This window comes from Rhea americana, unplaced genomic scaffold (assembly GCF_003343005.1).
Source record: "Rhea americana isolate MKP2758 unplaced genomic scaffold, rheAme1 scaffold_60, whole genome shotgun sequence".
NCBI classification, from domain to species: domain Eukaryota; kingdom Metazoa; phylum Chordata; class Aves; order Rheiformes; family Rheidae; genus Rhea; species Rhea americana.
The window spans coordinates 2,291,433-2,310,890 of record NW_028186757.1 but is presented as its reverse complement, the minus strand read 5'-3'; the positions used below and the strand labels follow the sequence as shown (position 1 = coordinate 2,310,890).

Below are 19,458 nucleotides of genomic sequence, written 5' to 3'. Positions count from 1 at the left end.
AAGTAGTACCTAATGGGAAACATATTTCTAGTCCTTCATTTGTAAAATGTAAATTCCTGTARATTCCTTCTTGTAAAATTCAAGTGGGAAGAAAAGGTGATTAATGCACAGGGCTCGGAATCACGAGAAATGATTTATCCTCCATGGCTTGCTGGTCATGTCCTAGGGAAAACCACAAAAGGCAAAATTTAACCATGTTCATATTTATCACAGCAACAAATTTGGCCATTAGCTTATGAAACCGTTTTCCCATGAGTGACATATCAATGTACATTTGCAGGAGTATTGAGTATTCGGTGCTGTGTATTCTAATAAGTAGTATCCATCCTTTTTAGTGGGATCAGATTGATTGCATGGTCTCATTACACCTGACTAGACCTCTAGTATACTCTGGTATAGATAGGAAGAAATAGTAAGTAGAAGCACAGTACCAAAATGGGGAACAGAGGATTTTAGTCACAATGATGAAACCCTTTGGATAAAATGAATGACTGAAAAAAAAACTTTTGTGTCAGAAATATTAGAGATTAATTCACATGTACAAAAACATCTTAGCTGGAAGGAAAACAGTCATGGTATAAATAGCACTGTCTGCCAGCATGTTCTCACTGGATTAAGGTTAACAAGCACAGACTGAAGAGTCATAAGTAGATAGGGCTATGTGCTTGCTTAACAGTTATTTAGGCCTTGTTCGTGTTGCACTCTTCCTGCCTTGGATTTGCCCCTCCCATAGTCCCAAAGACTGTCCCAAAGCCTATTCAAAGATAYGCAAAGTGTATCGTTAGCATCATGCTCGATTAAAGCTTTTTTAACAGAAAACTTGCAGCTAAAACAGAAGCGATTAAGAGAAGGGCTACAACCCGGAAAACAGCTGTGCTCTTCAGTTTGGATATCCGACAAGCACTTATCCTAACACATCGCTGGAACTAGGGCCCTACAACTAGAGCGYTGGCTTTCTGAAAGACGTATCCCCCACACCTCGATAAGGCTGCTCTTGCGCCTTCCTCTTATCTAGGGACCTGCTAATGTGGCTGTTGAGCCCTGGGCAGTACTGAAATGTTTGTTTCCAGTTCAGCATGAACTACCCCTTTTATGAGTTAGGTTATTGCACTTGCTTTGAGAAGTCTGGCCTGAATATCCAAAGCAACTGCTGCGGCAGAGCTTCCAGATCGCGGGGAGCAGCAGCTGTTTGTTGAGAATGTTTTGGCARTTGCAGTTTAGTGCATCTGTAGTGGGATCAGCTTAACCTAACCTCGGGGAGAACGTGAAAAATGAGCATCAGTTTACATATTTACAAGCTCCCTAAGCAAGACATCCTCTTATAATATTGAGGCAACGGTTACATTAGAAACCAACAGCGCTAATGTTAATAGCACTGCTTCACATTTATTTTGATATACTCTGTTTGCATGTGGTGTCTTTTCTCTGCTTTTGGCAAAGAGCTGAATGAAAATGGCTGTTCGTTTAGCTGGAGTTTAGAAAAAAAATCTAAATCTGCTTTTCTGAAAGGCTTGCAGCTTCCTTGGGAGACAGTGACCAGTCTCAGAAATAGCGATGGCCGCATCTCCGGTGCGTGGTGTGTTGCAGCCCTTGTCCTGTGTTATTCTAAGACGTGTTCTTCCTTTTTTGTTGCAGGGGAGCCAGAATTTAAATATGTTGGGAATATGCATGGGAATGAAGCTGTTGGAAGGGAATTGCTCGTCTTCTTGGCTCAGTACCTATGTAATGAATACCAGAAAGGAAATGAAACTATTATCAACTTGATCCACAGCACACGTATCCATATCATGCCATCTTTGAATCCAGACGGCTTTGAGAAGGCAGCATCCCAGGTCTGTAAGGCTACTGGTAATAAGAATAGTTATCGATGCCTGTATCAGCCTTAGGCTCGTAATGGAACCTGAACTGACAAATACACCAACTTTTGCCAGGTTTATGGTGATTGTCAGATGGAACAACCTAACTGCAGTATTTTCTAATAGGACCGTAGCCTTCTTCTATTTAACAATGCGGGTTATGAACTTCGGTTACTACTACAAATGGTTTTCAATCAAGAGGCATTTCTAAGTTAAATGAATTCGCTGTACTTTAAAATATTACAATGTTTTTTTCCCATGTATACTCTTTCATCTAAATTCACTGACCAAAATGTTTCTGAAACAAGTATCGTATTACTAATCATATTTTTTTATACGTCATGTTTCAGAAGTGGCAAAAAGGAATGTTTCCATTAAAAATATTCTCATGTAAATGCATTTATGCATTTCCTTCACATCCATCATTCACATTCAGCATAAAACAAGCATAAAACTTTGCAAGACATTTTTAAAAAATAAAAGAAAAAAAWTRATTTTAAGTCTTAGGCATGAAATACTTTCAATTAAGCTGTCATTTAGAAAAATTTAACATATTATTTAGGATGAAGAGTCAAACAAGAAAATGTGATATGTTACTGTGCGGTTAGAAAATAGAGGCCAAATAGGATTTTGTTATGTAGGGTTTTTAATATGTGTTATGTAGTAAACAAAATTAAGAATTTTCTTGTTTTACAGGACGTACGGATTATTTTTATTAATGTAAAAATATTGAATCATTCTATGCAGATTTCTATTTATGATTAAATAATTCACATYTTATTAAGCTGCTTATTAAACTGATTCTCACGAAATCTTTTTATTAAAAAAAAAAAGAACTATTTTAAAACATATTCAATATTATGTCTCCCTCTAGTGGCAGTAAAGCAAAAGCTGTCCTTAAATTGGTGCAGTATTTTACTTGTTAGAAGTCTCCTATCTATCGTGATTCTAATTTAGAATTTGAAAGTTTYGCTCTTGAGCGAAGTATACTTGCTTTTACAGAACTGCCTTATACAATTGCATACAATTTATGATACAATTTTGCTTTTGTGCCGCTCTTGTTCTAATTAGTGATATATTGATCTTATACAGTGTTTGACAGTATTAAAACCAAAAATCAAACCAAATCTACTTTACAGAGTACTGAAAGCTTGTAGAGACAGCCTGGAGAAAACTATGCACTTGGTGGAACTGAAGGCATTTCCTTGATTCAAAACACAACCTCCTTTAGAGAACTAGCTTAAAGAAAAGATTATGCAAAAATTCTCATTGCATCTTTATCTAACATCATCATTTCACTGAATGAAGCTGACAGACACCATAAAAATGAAAAACTCGGGAAAAGAAAGATTAAGATTCTTCTTTACCCTGGAACCACTTAGACAAACTTTGACATAAGTTGCAAATGTTCCTTGCAGCTGTTTGATAAATCTGTAGCTGCTCTCAGGCTCACCAAAACRTGGTCTATAAATCATGACCGCAGGCATAAGGCAAAAGGGAAAAAACAAGTCCTGAGGGCAGAGTCAGCAGGCATAAACTGGGCGGGTACTGGAAAACCTGATGTTTCTGGTAATTTCACCCACCCTCAGTCCAGATCAGCTGCTACAAGAGTGATCCTCTGCTCCAAGTGACAGAGGCTGGTTTTGTTCCTGTGACTCAGCTGTCGGTGCTTCAAAAGCTTTCACTGCCATATGATCTCTTCTTCTCCTCCTCAAGAACATGAGAAGTAAAATCATAATTTGAATTTATATGGGTATCTCGTAAAGCTTGATGCGAAAGTCCATGAATCTGCTGATTTCCCTTCCCTTCCCTTTCTGTTTTTTTCCTCATTCAGCCTGGTGAGCTTAAAGACTGGTTTGTTGGTCGGAGTAATGCCCAAGGAATAGATCTAAACCGAAATTTCCCCGATCTTGATAGAATAGTCTATGTTAATGAGAAAGAAGGTGGCCCAAACAATCACCTGCTGAAAAACATGAAGAAAGCTGTAGACCAGAATCCTAAGGTAAGTAGTGACTGTGTATCAAGTCCTTTAGAAGCCTCTTCTATTTTCTTCAAGCAGACACATAGCAAATTCTAAGAGCAGTATGTATGGTCTTTACATGATTCAAGTTCTTGTAAATATTTTGCTCTTTTTGTTACTTTAAATTTATCCATCTGATGTTTCTTACTGTTCTTCTCAAAGTTGCTTTCTGTAGTACACCCTTTTGATCCATATTAACCATCCATGGTTAACCCTTAGCAAAAGGAGGTTCTAGAGATTACAATGTTGTGACTGCAGTCTCATAGGGTTGTAGCTTCAACAGCCATATTCTGGCCTGAAATTCTAATTATTAGATGAAATTATTTTACTTCCAGTAGAGAGAATACAGTACATCGTACCCACAATTATTTTAAATTTATTTTCCAAATTTAAGTTTGCCATATTTTTTTTTTATCTTTAAGGGAAAAAAAGTCCATCATTGAGATTTCTTTTTCCATGGTATCATTCAGAACTGATTTACACCGGTTTTAGACAGCTATGAAGCGACTTAGACTAGTTCTGTCATAGAGGACTGAGCTAGTTCTCCCTGAAGCCAAAATAAGATTGCTTTTCATTTAAATGGCTTGCACAACGTGTGTGATCAGAATTAAGCCCCAAAATTAATTTAATTAATTATATAACCTTCTACACTGAATGCTGCACATACTATTTTGTTGTAGCTTGCTCCTGAAACGAAAGGTGTGATTCACTGGATTATGGATATTCCCTTTGTGCTCTCTGCCAATCTTCATGGAGGAGACCTTGTTGCAAACTATCCTTACGATGAGACTCGGAGTGGTATGTAGTATGAGTTGACATGAAATAGTAGGAGATACAAATTGTATTCTATACTTATTTCACTGTTACCTAAGATCCATTCTGTAAATGCTATGTCACTGCACTAGAATTGATTGTTCTAGCATATTACTCGTTAATTACTTAYGCTTTTAAAGCTTGTCACTGTATGACTATGTTTTCTAGGTTTGAAGATAACTAGCTTTTCTCAGTGGAGTTACATCACAAAACTGGTGTAATACCTCAGGGAATCGTGGTCCCCCCTGTGTATAATCAAGGCAACTTAGATCTAAAATTAGTTAGGGTGTTTTCACCCTCTTAAYTGAAGCAAGAAACTTGTATCTGGGCTTATCTGTATGATCTAAAGTTTCTCTACTGGTACCTTTAAACAGTGAATTTCTGAAAGTGAAAATAGAAACAATTATCTTTGTTTCTGCGTTCTCAGTATTGCTCATTTCTAAAAAAAAGTTTTGCACTGTGGCAGAGAAAATGTTATCATTTAGCACACGGTAATATTAAACTTTGCTTTTCTGCCATGGGGAGATGTGCACGTGACTGAAATGATCATGATATGATGGTATTGTTTGGGATTGTCTTTCTTCACTCTACTTTCATACAATTTATATATGTGTGTTCTCTTATACAGTATTCAAAGCCTAGAATAATTCAGGTATTTTGGTATATTTTGAAATTATTATCATTTTAAGGCTGATATCAATAGTCACATTGATAATAGGGCAAAGTGGTACAGACAATTGATGAAATAGGAGAATATGACTGTTACTAAAATAGTGCTATATTAATTTGTGGTGCTGTAATACTCTTACTTCTGGAGATGGAGAATTTCCCGTCACAGAGCTGCTGCGCAGCGTTCGTAGTCTAGGATGCGTTGCCGGTCTGTTTGACCGCCCTTCTGACAGCCCTGCTTTCTGGATTTGTCGTGTTCCCTAGGCAGCGCCCACGAGTACAGCCCCTGCCCTGATGACGCTGTTTTTCAGAGCCTGGCTCGCAGTTATTCTTCTTTCAACCCCGCCATGTCTGATGYGGACAGGCCGCCGTGCCGTAAAAATGACGACGACAGCAGCTTCGTGGATGGGACGACGAACGGCGGCGCGTGGTACAGCGTCCCGGGAGGTGAGTCCCGCCGCAGGGGCGTTCGCTGGCTCTGGCGATTGCTTTAAGCTTGAGTTTTCACCCATTTAATTACAGACTAGTATGTCACAAGGTTATCCGCCATTTTTGGTGTGTTTAAGGCTCAAAGACTGATGACTCACCGCAGTGCATAAATAAAATCCCATAAAGCTGATCATGATGCCAGTTTAAAATACTCCTCTTTTRCTGCTTCTTCTATAATGTTTCTCCATTCAGGGCTCAGGTTATTACAAATGTGTTTWACAGTGGGCCAGTGATCGCTACATTAATGTGATGAGAACTTAAGTTAAAAAAAAAATCTCATAACAAAACTGATAGGAGATAGCAGGCTACTGGCTGTTCATTATAACCTCAGTAATGAAAGCATCCAGCCTTGAAAGATGGTTCAGCAGTGTTGGAGACAACGGGAGCTCGGCCCTTGGTTTCGAYGGGAACAAAATCCAACTGTGAAGATATTTGCATCTTTATACGTCCTGGCTTAATTAGTGCTTGATGCATACCAACACCCTTGTTTGCTTTCATCTTAATGCTCAGATGACAGTCTCTGAATGAAGCTTGCATTTTTATCGGTGCACATAATGAGTAGGAGTCTCCCAAAGTCTTAGCCTAAGTGATAGCTGAACTCTGCTCTGTTACAGTAAAAGGGATTTTACTACCACCTTCAACAGGAACATAATTAAGCCAGTGTTAAGAGCTTAGGAACAGAGCAACTAAGGGTAGTGCTCACATAGGCAGCAATTATCTCCTTATTTTTATAGTYGTTATCCTCAGTCTTCACAGAGGCAGTGTATTTCCTCTGCTGTGGTACTACTGAGCTGGTTGTAAGGTAAAATTTTAGCATTTCTGAATACGACTGAAAAGCAAACATCTCCCTTTGTGTGAAGCTTTCAATGGGCTTCAGTCTGGAACTATGAAAACACCCTGGAAAATGGAATTGGCATGATTTAATATAAATATAAATAATATGAATATAAATAAAATACTGAAAGCTTTAATAGTTAAAATTAGTTTCATTTCAGTCCAAAAATATCTTAATAAATGTTAACTAAATGGTAATTGATTAACATTTTAATTAATTAATTGATGGTAACGGTAAATTAATTATTAGTAATTAAGAAGTAATTATTAATAAGTATTAGTAATTAATAAATGTTAACTGTAAAATATGGATATAATTTTTTCATTCTTTCCTTGTGAAAATGCTATCAAAATCAGTATTTCCATTGTTCTGGTGACGTCTTTTGATTCTGACTAGATTGCACATGCCATTGGCACATTTTCCATTAGAAGAAAATTGTTAGAAATTCGAAAGAAAGACAGCGAATTCCCTAAGTGAGGCATTTTTCCCCCCATGTATATGTACAATATACAAATTAGAAAGGAAGTAGGTTAGTAGAAAGGAATCCTTGTTCTAGCTAGGATCTATGATCCTAGTATAGTACACCTAATAAAAAAATAGTGAAATGACAGTAGACTTAGGGCCATACAGCATGATTCTGCTCTTTCAAATGTAAAAATCAGCTGGCAAGCTGTAGCTGTTGAACAAAACCTCCATGCTAATATCTGCCATGGTATGACTTGGAAAAAACAAAAATAATTCAGCCAAAAGAGTTCTGTTGTTTCCATGTCTAGTGCTAAGGAAAATAACTACACATTATTTGGTTCCTGTTAAAATTTTCTTGGATGCTTTTTGTCTCAAAAAGCTGCAGGATCAGGAAACTGAGATGTGGGAATTAAATGACTGTTTTTATCAGTGACCTTCTGCTATCTATGTGATAATGCACTCAAAGTTAGCAGTGCTATGAGCTGTTGAAAAGCAATTTGTATTGATTTTGAAAAAGTAATTCATTTTACCAGAGTTTACAAGGAACACTCTCTGAAGACCTCGTCTACACAGTGTCTGATCTGTTTCTGAGCTAGGGTGGAWCTTTGCCTTTGCACCTTCAGGTTGCTGTAGGCTGTTCTGGGTCCCAGTACAGGATATGGTCTACAGGTTAGACTTGTCTCCCTGTGTGATCTCCCTGGACTGGGTGGAGGCAGAATAGAAGGGGATTTGCCTCAACTTTTTAAARCAAGGAGAAGAACTGGAAGCATAGAGATAGAAAATAGATAGAGAGGGTAATTAAACTGTATTTGGTGTAGAAAGAAGTGCAGTGCTTGAGCAGAGCAGAGGCAAGGGAAAGGAAAAGGAAAGAGTGAGGGGCAGCTGAGCTAAGTGAGGTCTCCTGGACTCCCTCCTTGACAGTGCCTCATCAGACCCAGTGCTGTGACCTGTGAGGGGCCATTTTTTCTTTCTAATAAATTATTAGAATTGCTGTTGTTCTCTAGAGCTTGTGGTGCTCCAGGTTGTGCTGCATCCTACAAATTTCTTTGCCCCCATGCTTTGCCCACAGGGACTTTTACCTTCTGTTAGAGACAGCATTACATGGTAGTTTGATAGCAGTCYCCATCAGTATGAAGGGATATTGATAAAGTTCGTATGCAAGAATTGTATGTTGGTGGCTCTCATATGAACATAGGTTGCTTCTGCATGTTTTTTTCTGAAGAGCCTGATGTTTGCAGTAGGAAGACTGAATGTCTGGTGGTAGAAATGTCTAGGAGCAACTCTTGTCTCAAATTGGAGTAAAGGATGTACTTGCCATTGAATTTATATTCTGTCCTTACCCTCCTTGTAAAGTCTCAGGATTTCCTCATCAAACRCCTGTAGCCCTAGTCAAGGTAGCAATTCTCCAGTCATGCTTTAGGGYTTTGGGGTAGAGAGAGCAGACAATATATAGGGAATATTTACCACCTGCTTCTGTGAATTAATTCACCTTTCTGAAAGATTTTCTCACCATTATCTACTAAATAGTTCCTTTCTTCTGTGGAACAGGGACACAGAGAGAGGCATTCAGCTCTCCCATGGGATCTTTGTGCTAAATCCATGGCTATGACGCCTGTTACACTTGTTTTGTATTAGCTGTCATCTATAATTAGTTAATACTTGTAGGTTTTTCAGAGAGTAGCAAGCAAAGGTGAAGAGGTGGTTCTGTGTTCAGGAAAGGTCCTTTCAGCCGCCAGAGCCTGGGAACAAATCAGCCTGTATACTGAATCAGTGCTATTTTTAACACAGGTCTTCTCCCGATCAGCATGTAATGACTTTAYTTATGCACAAGAAAGCCAAATTTAATTTGCGCAGACAGCTTTGATTCTGGTATTTCCTTAGCATTTGAGTGCATGGCTTTTCAATACTAATAATGTTCTTTTAATGTACCTTTCATGTGGAATATCTATTTGAAAATACAAATGAGAATAGCAGATAGTAATTAATTACTCACTAGCTGCATGCCTGTTCTGCTTGTCCTGTCATTACAGTCACCTGAGTCTAATCAGATTCATATGTCATTACAAAAATAGCATTTACAAGCAGCTTACATTACTGTGTAACTAGGCTATTGTTTAAGTGCCTTTTTCTGTAAATCCAGACTGTAAATCACTCTTGGCACTCAATTAGTTAATTCCTAGCTTGAATTACATTTGAAGTTTTCAGTTTTAGAATCAATGTTAAGGCCTTTTTTAGGATTTTATACAAGCCATGTAGGAGGCACATGCTCTCCTCATTACCCACAGAGCTCAAGTTCATCCTGTCCTGTTAGAGATTATTGTCTCTATATATGTAGAAGTTGAATAAGCTTAGTGTTGTAACTTGTAATGCAAAATCTAAGCAATTTAGATGCCAGGGGCTCCTTTGGTCTTCACTTGCTTTGTGAAGGTTGGAGTTCCTTTTTTAAAGTCAAAGATTTCTTTTCTCCCAAATTCTGAGCTTATTTTTGTAAGTACCAAAATGGAGAAACTGCAGTCCTTCAGAATTACAGAACAGTGTTGCTCAGTTCTGAAAAAAAAAAAAATCCCACTCATAACCAGAAATGAAAGGCATGAATCTCAGTTTTATCTGAAGTGTACTAAACTTTTCTGATCTTCAGAGTGATCCCTGCTGAAGTATAAAAAATAACTTTTGTGCTATCTTTTGTTAAAAGGAGAGGCTGTGGGAGTGTAGGGTTGTGCATGTATGTGATAGATCCCATGTGCTTAACAAGAAAGCAGGAATAGGGCAGTTCGAGGGCTTGGCTGTTGTGGTTTTGAATACATCTTCTACCTTATCACTAGGCTTAATAGGCAGGTAAAGAGTGCAAATTGTTGCCATTCAGATGCTCTCCAAATTACAGATGTGGTAGGCCACAGTTTAGAACTAGGCTACCTTCACCCCCTCCACCATCCTTAGAGATCATCTTCACCTGCAGGTCGGTGATACAAGCTGAATCTTTTTCAAGAGCAACACATATAAGCCCTGGACCAAACCAAGAGCTGGGAAGCAAATTGTAGAATAGAATATGGCCATTGTGCACAAAATAGGAAACTATGTTTTTTTTTTTGTTTGTTTTTGTTTTTTTTTTATTCTGTCCTTGAAAAACTTGGGCATCCCTGCTATCACCTTGCTTTGGGAGGCAGGGGAGGTAGTAGGGAGGGAGACACTGAACAGTGTTCCTGAGAACTGGAGCAGCAATGGTCAAAAGCTGTTGCCATCACAGTAAAATTAGATCATCCTTCAGCTCTCAGTTCTCGTCTTCATGGATTCTGACTTTGTTTTAGAAGAAAGACAAGAATCAAGAAAAAAAACAACATTAACTAGTGTCTGGAACAGATGCCAGCAGTCAGCACTGCTTTCAAGATTTTACTTGTGACTTTGCTGCTCTCTTGCTGTGGTGTGGCAMATGGTCCGTCTTGCTTTCTGCCTGGTGGGACATCAAACCCTTTCCTCCCAGGAGTACCTTTGCCTTCTGCATTGCGATTTTTCAGGCACCTAAAAAGGCTTAAAAATAAAAACAATTCTTTAGGAATATGAAAAGTCCCATTTCCTATTAGTAATTAGTAGTCTAGTTGCCTGGTTGGCAGGAAATAGAATATTCACCCTAATGTGCTGGCAAAATCCCATCTGACTCAATCTGTTCTTTGGCCTCTGCGTTCTTTTTTGAATATGACATCAACTCCCTGGACGTTGCTATGCACAAGGCCAGTGTTTGGGTAAAGACTGCATTGGGTCTCATGTGTAGCTTGCATGGGGGAACGTAGGGCTAAATGAATTAAAAACATCTGAAGCACTTTAAAACCTTCAGTGACTTCCACTGTGATGCTCAAAATGCATGATAGACTTTTTCTTTTCAGCCCTCCATCTGAGATTCCATTGGCTGTGCTAGGTGGGTTGACTGGGAAGTAATTCTAGACCAGCTTTTGTGAAGGATATATTTATAACCCTCCTGGGGACAGGCATGTCCTCCTCCAGCTGGTTGTTACACTCACAAAACTGGAAACCATTTTGGGTATCAACTGACTCATTTGAGAACATAGCCAATATTTCCATGTAGTTAGGGAAGGGCCTCAGCAGTGCAAAAGAGTACACCTTTCTTGTGATTTTTTTTTCCTAGTTTTTATTCCTAGTGGTGATTATACTGTGTATATTTCAAAATTCCTATGATTGAAATAGCATTAATACATGGAAGGCTGTCCAGTACTTACTGATCATATTTCACTTTATTATGTTTCGTTTGCTTTATAACTAATTGTCATATACCATGCCTTACAAAATGATCACTTTTTACTTTCATCTGGAAAAATTTGAGTCATATTTGGAAATAATTTCAGTTTCTCAAGAGAAAAAATAACTTCTGTGTTAGGTATTTAAAGAGGTATGTTAGATGTGAACAGTGAAGTCCTTTCTAAATTCTCCCTGGGGAGAAAGTGTTTCCAGAAATTAATTGTCTTGTTGGTAGCTCTGATTTAACACTGCCCTGTGCAGACCTAAGCTGATAAAATAGAACTGCATCAATTGTATTTACAGGTATATTTTTCTTAATATGACCATCATTTCACATGTCTCTCTTTACTTCTTGTACTTCAGAACAATATAAAATAAATCACCAACTCTCTTTTCTGGAATTGCAGGAATGCAGGATTTCAATTACCTCAGCAGCAATTGCTTTGAAATCACAGTGGAGCTTAGCTGTGAAAAATTCCCTCCTGAAGAAACTCTGAAGGGCTACTGGGAAGACAACAAGAACTCGCTTATCAATTACATTGAGCAGGTAACAAAAAAGAGGGTAGTAAAACTCCAGTTGTTGTATGTGAAACTTCTAAACATTGCATTGTGTAAACATCTAGTTCAAAATCTCTTATTAACCCAATTGCTGCTTCATAATCTTTATACATCTCTAAGGTGATAAATACTGAGTGATCTTTCTAAAGATGTGGAAGAAGAGAGGAAAAGAAAAGAGAAGATGGATTAATCTCACTTTACTTAATCTGTTACAGATATTTAATTTAAATCATTTATATCAACTCCCTCAATGAAAAGAAATACCCATCTCCAGAGTAGGATTAACTCCACCAGCACTGATACGTATGCTAAGAGGAGATGGATTGCCCTCTACAGACAGGAAAGTGTGTTTACRAAGCATGGAATGAATCACTCTGAATGTACAGGGAGCCTAGATGACTAATTTAGATTATAGCTGCCTGGTGGTTCATTTTAACACCAGAGGAAGAACTCTAATCCTGGTTTTGTAGATACTCCCCAGCTCCCCGCTGAAATTAAGTACAGAGCCATCTATGTGATTAAAGTGAATGATTCTATTAAAAATAATGTGGAATCAGATTAGAAGTCTGAAGCACAGTTATGGGTTTAGATAACCTCGTGCTAATATGTTGTTAGAAGTTAAGACTGCTGAAATAGATCTGATTTTTTAAGCATTTAATGCCGTTGTAACAGACTGAACTAAAAATATGTCCAAACAGTGTAGGAGTTTGGGATTTAGGAAACCTGGATGTTATAGTGAAAGATCATGAACAGATATGATATCATTTACATGATGTATCCCTGGGTCTGTGAAATCAGAAATATATCTTGATAGAAGAGCTGGACAAATAATAGATGCATTTCTTAAAGAATTTACTTATGCAGGAATGCTTTAGTTGGCCACATAGACTATTTGAAATGTGTAAGTTACACTGTTTGGTCAGTAAGTTGTATGTGGGCTGAGGAAAAGGCTGTRTCTGCACTGTAGGTTTTTACTCATTTATTACGGGCTCCCTCTCTCTGCTGTCCAGCACTTCTTTAGCTCCTTTGCACAGGGGTTAATTTTCTCTAATTCATTGAAAACTATTGTGTCACTGTATTTTCGTAGCTGTTAATGTGTGAGAGCTCCATCTGCCAACTTCCTTAGCTCCTGTGGAGCTGCCAGCTTTATCCTGGAAGTTCAGATGGATTAGCTGGMGTTGCTTTTAACCTTCTTACAGAATAAAAGGTCCAGTTCTACGGTCTAGCTCTCCAGTGGTTGTTGAGAACAGTTGCAAATATGGATTTTCTACTTTTCTAAGCTGATGTCTGTCCCTTGGTTTAAATTAGAGGAATCTGACGAACTCAATTATAGCAGCTGGATACATCATATAGGTCCTTAAAAGTGAACGTATACAAACTCAGGAATCTCAAAATAGAATTTGTGATCCTAAAATCTTCYTTTCAAAGGCCACAGAATCAGAGAGGTGCCTAAACTCCACAACACTTCCCTGCTTAAYTTCCAAGCCCCGAATAAGGTGTGTGTCTGTTCGGGTTCAAAACGTCCCAGTTCTCCCCAGTGCTAAGGGATCAATACTTACCTCTGTCAGAAGGTAGCTCTTCCTCAAGCGATCTCCTCTGAGGAGATCAGTCCGCAAAAGAAAGCCAGCAGGAATTGTCCTCCCACACACTGTGGTCAGATTGGGGCTTTAATTTTATATATGCTGGGCAGAGAAGGATTAGATAATGCTGGTGCTTGCTGGGGACAAAGCAGGAAGTGATTCTGAGTTTGGTCCCTGCTCCTCAGGTGTTTTGATAGTTCACATTAAATGTTAGTCCAGTTGCTGTTCCTCCTTTGAATCTAAAGAAAGCAGAGAGTCCTGTTCACTTCTTTGAAACCGGAGCTCGTGATCCCGAGAGGCCCGTGCATGTCCTTCTGCAGCCCAGTGCGTTGCTGAGACAAGATGGAATTAGGACATGACCCCTCATGGCCTTTCTCTCGCAGGCTGTGTGGGGAGCGCTGAGACTCTAAATGGCTCAGCTCCAAGACCTGGGTTGGGGTACACAACACAGAGAGCTCAAGCATCCCACGCTGGGTTCTCGACTGCCCGTGGAAGTCCCAGTGCTTAAATTCAACCTTGTTCGTATTTGACTTCTAAGATGTTGTGTCCTTTATTAGCCCTAAATTCTTCAACTAGTTGAAGAAACTAAAAAAAGTTGGTTTTCAGACTGCCTTTCAAAACTTTTCAAAATGTTCATTAATTCCCAGTAACAAAGAGTTTCAAGTGACTGTTCATTTCCATAATGGTTTGCTGCAAATTTCTGAGAAACGTTTGTGTAGTGTGAAGGAATTAGTATAACTAACAGCTGGATTCCTTTAACTCAGTCACGGCTCATTCCATTACGATGTTTAATAATTTTCCTTGATAGTTGTCATCATGTGAACTGTGGGATCCATAACATATATCATTAGGTATATCCATAGATACTTCACTGACTGGAACAGCCACCTTTCTTCAAAAATTTTTCGATAATTTCCCACATGTTGCTAACTATTTATTTATTTTCTAGGTTCATCGAGGAGTGAAGGGGTTTGTTAAAGATCTTCAGGGCAATCCGATAGCAAATGCAACAATCTCTGTGGAGGGAATAAGCCATGATATTACATCAGGTGAGTGTTGTACTTCAAGAAAACAAGAAGTGCTTGAGTTAGGCCATTGCAGATCTTGTTAGCTGAAGCTTATTTAAAAGTAAGCAAATTTTGAAGCCAGCAGAACATGTTGTACCTCAAGAAGATTGTTACCTGCTTCATTTCATGAATCTTCCTATTCTATTTTGCTTTCAAAGGAGCTAAAGATTGGTTGTTGGGACGTGACAGGTCTGTATTGTGAATAATTTCCTATGGCTGTTGGTGACTCATGCTTAGCTTGCCTTCTGATTCGAGGTGCGGTGGTGTTTCACAGCTCTGGCAGGATTTAACGTCCTGTTTGCGGTGCCATTTTGAGTATAAAAGCTAAAAGCAGTCGAAATCTCTTATATTACTTACGATACAATTGTATCTTTGGTATGTAAATTCTTGACAAATTTTCAGTTACGTGATTTCCTTCGGTGAAGATAAATTCTACTTGCGGTTTACAATTGATACACCTTTCTCTTTCAGAGCTGCCCTTCTAAAAATATTTTTTTGGTGTTTATAGCAGGTTATGTGTCACCTCTTAACTCTTGTTGCACCTTGTTCTAGAGGTGAATTTAAAGACAATTCGCATAGTGCCAGCTTGAAGTCTTCACTATAGACCTATGAGTTCTCACTTCGAATGGCAATTTTGTATTTGTACAAGGTACTGATTAGAAAAACAACAATAAAATGCCGATGCTTTGTGCAWGACTTTACATTATGGTCATTTTTCCACCAATATGTCTCTCTGTAGTGTTCCAGACATAGAGAATCCTGTGATACAGGACTGATCAGCCCTCCAGTTGGCTTCCACTGTTATTTATTCTCACATCACCTGCAAAGAGGGCAGCATTTCTGCCAGCCAGGAGAACAGCCCATAATAACTTAAGCCATCTTCTTTCTCTGTGTATAAAAAGGAAACAAAGCATAAAGACAGGGAATAAATAGATAGGGTTWATGAAGAGGGAATAAGTGGTGCAAAGAGATATTTTTGAGGTATTGGAGATTGGTATAGATGATATTACACCTRTGTTACGGAAAAGCATCTAGTCGTGAACCCTCTCATATCACTATGTGTGTATAAGCCTAGAAGTCATGTATTGTCAAATTACTGAGCAAATAAGCACTCAAATTTCAGTGCATTCAGAAAAGAGGATAAATGTGTTCTGGATTATTTTGCGGCTTCTCTGTTTGTGACGTAAAATTCAGCTTTGTTGTAGTGCCAGGTAGTAGAACTGTCATTATCGTTGCTCTTCAGCAGTATTTTTTCTTTATCTATTATGAAGAAAAAATTTTGAGAAAAGCTTAGTTTGGAGCCAAAATTCTTTAAATAAAGGATTTCTGAAATGAACTGACTGTTGACATTTTCTGACATAAGAATTGCAGACATTTAAATAATACTTCCCTCTGTGCTCAGACACTTCTAATCTTCCTGCGTAGCTGCAGAAGTGCCAAAAAACATTTAGGGAACTAACAGTAATAGTATGGCCAAGAGTTTTAAATGGCATTGATGACTGGTCTTGAGAACAGACCTTGCAAAATCTTGTGAAATTGTGTGTGTAAGGAGGAGATAGAGAACTTCACAGTATTAACCCATGAAGAATTACACAATTGGCCACTTACCGGGCACAGAGGATCTGATTCTCTGTGAAAATGGTAAAGGACTGTTTCTAGAGTGCAGGGTCATGCCTTTTTATTCTGCAACAGGAAAAGATTCTCTGCGGTAACACTCAGTAACTAGGAGCCTTTCTTTTACCTCGGTGGATCAAGCCTTGATTTATTCCTTTAGCTAAATGGAAGAAAAAAACCTCGGATGTTGCCTGGACACTGGAATGTGCAGATACTGATACTTCAGAGGTGATATATGTAAAACATCTCATGAAATAATTATTTAAGGCTTTCTCTAYGAAATAACCTGAGAAAGATGGTGCTGTTTATTTAAACTTGATTAGGGTAAACTTTGTTTACATTTGAATTTTCAGAATACTGAGGGACATCAAAGACGTTTTGCATGGCAGACTGAAATCCAAACTCTTAAATACAGCTAGCTAGTACCTTGGCTAGTGGAGAGCTTCTGAAGTAGAGTAATGTCCCACACTRTCCTTTTCCTCCATGTGCTAGGAAGTCTTCAAGCAGAAAAGGCAGAATCTTTAATGGAGCAGGTACAGCGCAAGCTCAGAGTTTAAATCTAACTTTTCATTACCTGAAGAGAAGAAAATCTGTGATGCTATATTTATACAGCACTTACAGAAGAATCCTTTCAGACAGACAAAAGAAAAGGGCTGACAGGAGTAAGAAAGAAGCTGTCAAGGCGTGCAGTCTCTTTTCCTTAGCTGCGTACTTAATTTTGCATTATGCATACTTCTTTGGAGTTGATTTTTTCTGCTTCTCCACAGCCAAGGATGGTGATTACTGGAGGTTGCTCGTGCCTGGAAATTACAAACTTACAGCTTCAGCACCGGGCTACCTAGCAATAACTAAGAAAGTAGCTGTTCCCTTTAGCCCTGCGGTTGTGGTAAGTGCTCATGTGTGTGTTGGTTGATCTTCTCATATTAAAAAAAAAAAAAAAACTCAGATTTTTTTCCTTTATGGTATATGTATATTCTGAAAGTACACTGCTACTCCTGGTAAATTCCAGTATATACTAATTTAGAAAATGGACTGGAAATCTACTCTTGTAGTACTCGTTGCATAAGCCACTAAGAAAACTCTCATTTTTAACTCTTATTTCATATGCTATTGGTCTAGCGATGACACAGAGAATGATAATGTTGAGATAATTGTACTTGTTTTTGTGTATTGATAGCAAATCAGATAGAAAATTACAGAGTTCTCTAGATAACATGACATAAAATTAAGAGATGTTGAGGTTTTCATTGAGACTAGATGTTTTTATTCTAAATTGTCAAGTGACTATCTGGGCAGGTTAAAAACTGTGTCTAGCTCTGTGCAGATGGATAGTGAGGGAGCGCTGTACTGTGTGGATACTCAGTATATTAGATGAATAAGATTTAGGCCGTATTTAAGAGTTCAGAAGCATTCTCAGTTCATCCTCCACACAARTGTGAATTTCACACTTAAAAATTAAAATAGATTCTCCTTTCCAAGTGTACATCGTATGCTAGGATGAATTATACTAGCACATCATGTCTATACTAATGAGCCATCTGTTAGAAAAGCTCCCTGGATTTTCCTGGTGGCATAAAATAAAAAGTATATTTCGATATGCTGGTAGTCTGCATTGCTAGGTGTTAAATTGCAACACATTGATAATACATTTTAATATATGCTAAAAGATTTAGGCTATTATTCAATTCCTAATTACATGGGCCCATATTTTTGAAGTATTTATACAAGTTAAGGATGGGACAGATGTCTGGCTTCCTTTGGAAATTTTACTACAATAGCTATCTGCATTTTTAGATACATTTATTGTACTGATATGCAAATATTGCACATTAAAACAGTCTTTGGAAAAAAAAAAAAAAACCTAAAATGGAAGATACTTTCCCTAGCCCCATGTCCATGTTAAATACCTTCTTTTGATAAGTGACGCGAAAAACCTACACTTGTCCTATGCATACTGATGTTTCTGATTCTTTCTGTTACTCAGGTTGATTTTGAACTGGAGTCATTGTCTGAAAGGAAAGAAGAGGAGAAAGAAGAGTTGATGGAATGGTGGAAGATGATGTCAGAAACACTAAATTTTTAAATGAAGATTTTGGCTTTACAGCTTTTAATCTGTTATATGTTGACTTAGTATAATGTACTGTGGAAAGTCCCTATATTTTAGATATTGTGCACTTCACAACAATTAACTTTGATTTTTTTCAGACATCTTTTGATTAATATTATTAAAAATAACTGTTAGACTCCTAGCTAGATAAATAAGTTATTAATTTCCTTTCATATCGTTATAGAAAAATTACTCTTAAACACAATGCCGAAAAACTGAGTGAATGTCTCTGCAGCCTATATGGAAGTATGATCTCTTGTGTATCATGTGAATATGTAGGTTAACTCTTGATTTTAAAAAAGAAATATGCAGTATTCAGTTCCCAGTACTGCCAGAAATATTTGACAGTGCATAGTAGTAGACAGTGCTCCTCACTGAGTTATGTAATGAATGTTATTGAAAAGATTTATAATAAAAGTGTGGTGGTGTAATAACATTTTACAAGGATTAAAATTCAGTATAACATTTTGTATGTCTCTGGTGTTGGGGCTTTTAAATATGTAAGAAACATTAGATTCTGACTTCATGTTAGTAAGTGGAAAGAATCTGCATAAGCTCTTTCATTAAAGATGGCATGAAACGAATCCAGGAAACAACAGACCTTTATTTCTTAATCTGCTAATGATACTTCAAGGCTATGTTTTAGTTATTTTTCCTTACTTATCAACCAAATTAAAAATTCTGAATGGATGAAGAGGAAAGCTTGTGCATTTTGTTAATATGCTGCTTGTGTTCATGTTTTACAGCAAGAAAAAAATTGTTTCAGGTGATGTCTATTCTAATTATCTAACTACTTTTTCAACAATCTTTTAATGTGTTGCCATTGTCTAGATAAGCAGCTGAAAGTTCATGTGTTCACTGAAAGCTACCAAAACTTTGCAGTTTAGAAATTGAACTGGAAACATACTGAGGACGGACATTTAGCCTCACAAGGCAAGGATGGTTTTGTTTTCAACTCTGTTTCTTCTTCTGGTTAGTAGTATCTAAAGCTAGAAGCAAGATAGATAAGTGGAAGTTTCATCAGTATGGTGAAATTTTACCAAAGTATTTGAAGCTAAAAAAAAATAAGCAATTTTGATTTTAAAAGATCTTTCAGCCTCCCCTTTTTAGTATTTTTTTAATTAACTTTCTTCAGCA

The 19,458-nt window shown here is 37.7% G+C and overlaps 1 protein-coding gene across 1 annotated transcript; it reads left to right on the top strand.

Annotated features, from left to right (window-relative positions):
- Positions 1 to 1,640: 1,640 nt before the first annotated feature.
- Positions 1,641 to 18,905, top strand: CPE (carboxypeptidase E). The gene is made up of 8 exons (XM_085319832.1): positions 1,641 to 1,832; positions 3,691 to 3,858; positions 4,557 to 4,674; positions 5,623 to 5,805; positions 11,803 to 11,942; positions 14,483 to 14,582; positions 16,982 to 17,100; positions 18,199 to 18,905. Exons 1-8 carry the CDS (start codon positions 1,665 to 1,667, stop codon positions 18,295 to 18,297), a joined length of 1,095 nt encoding a protein of 364 aa, XP_085175958.1. The 5' UTR covers positions 1,641 to 1,664; the 3' UTR covers positions 18,298 to 18,905.
- Positions 18,906 to 19,458: the final 553 nt, after the last annotated feature.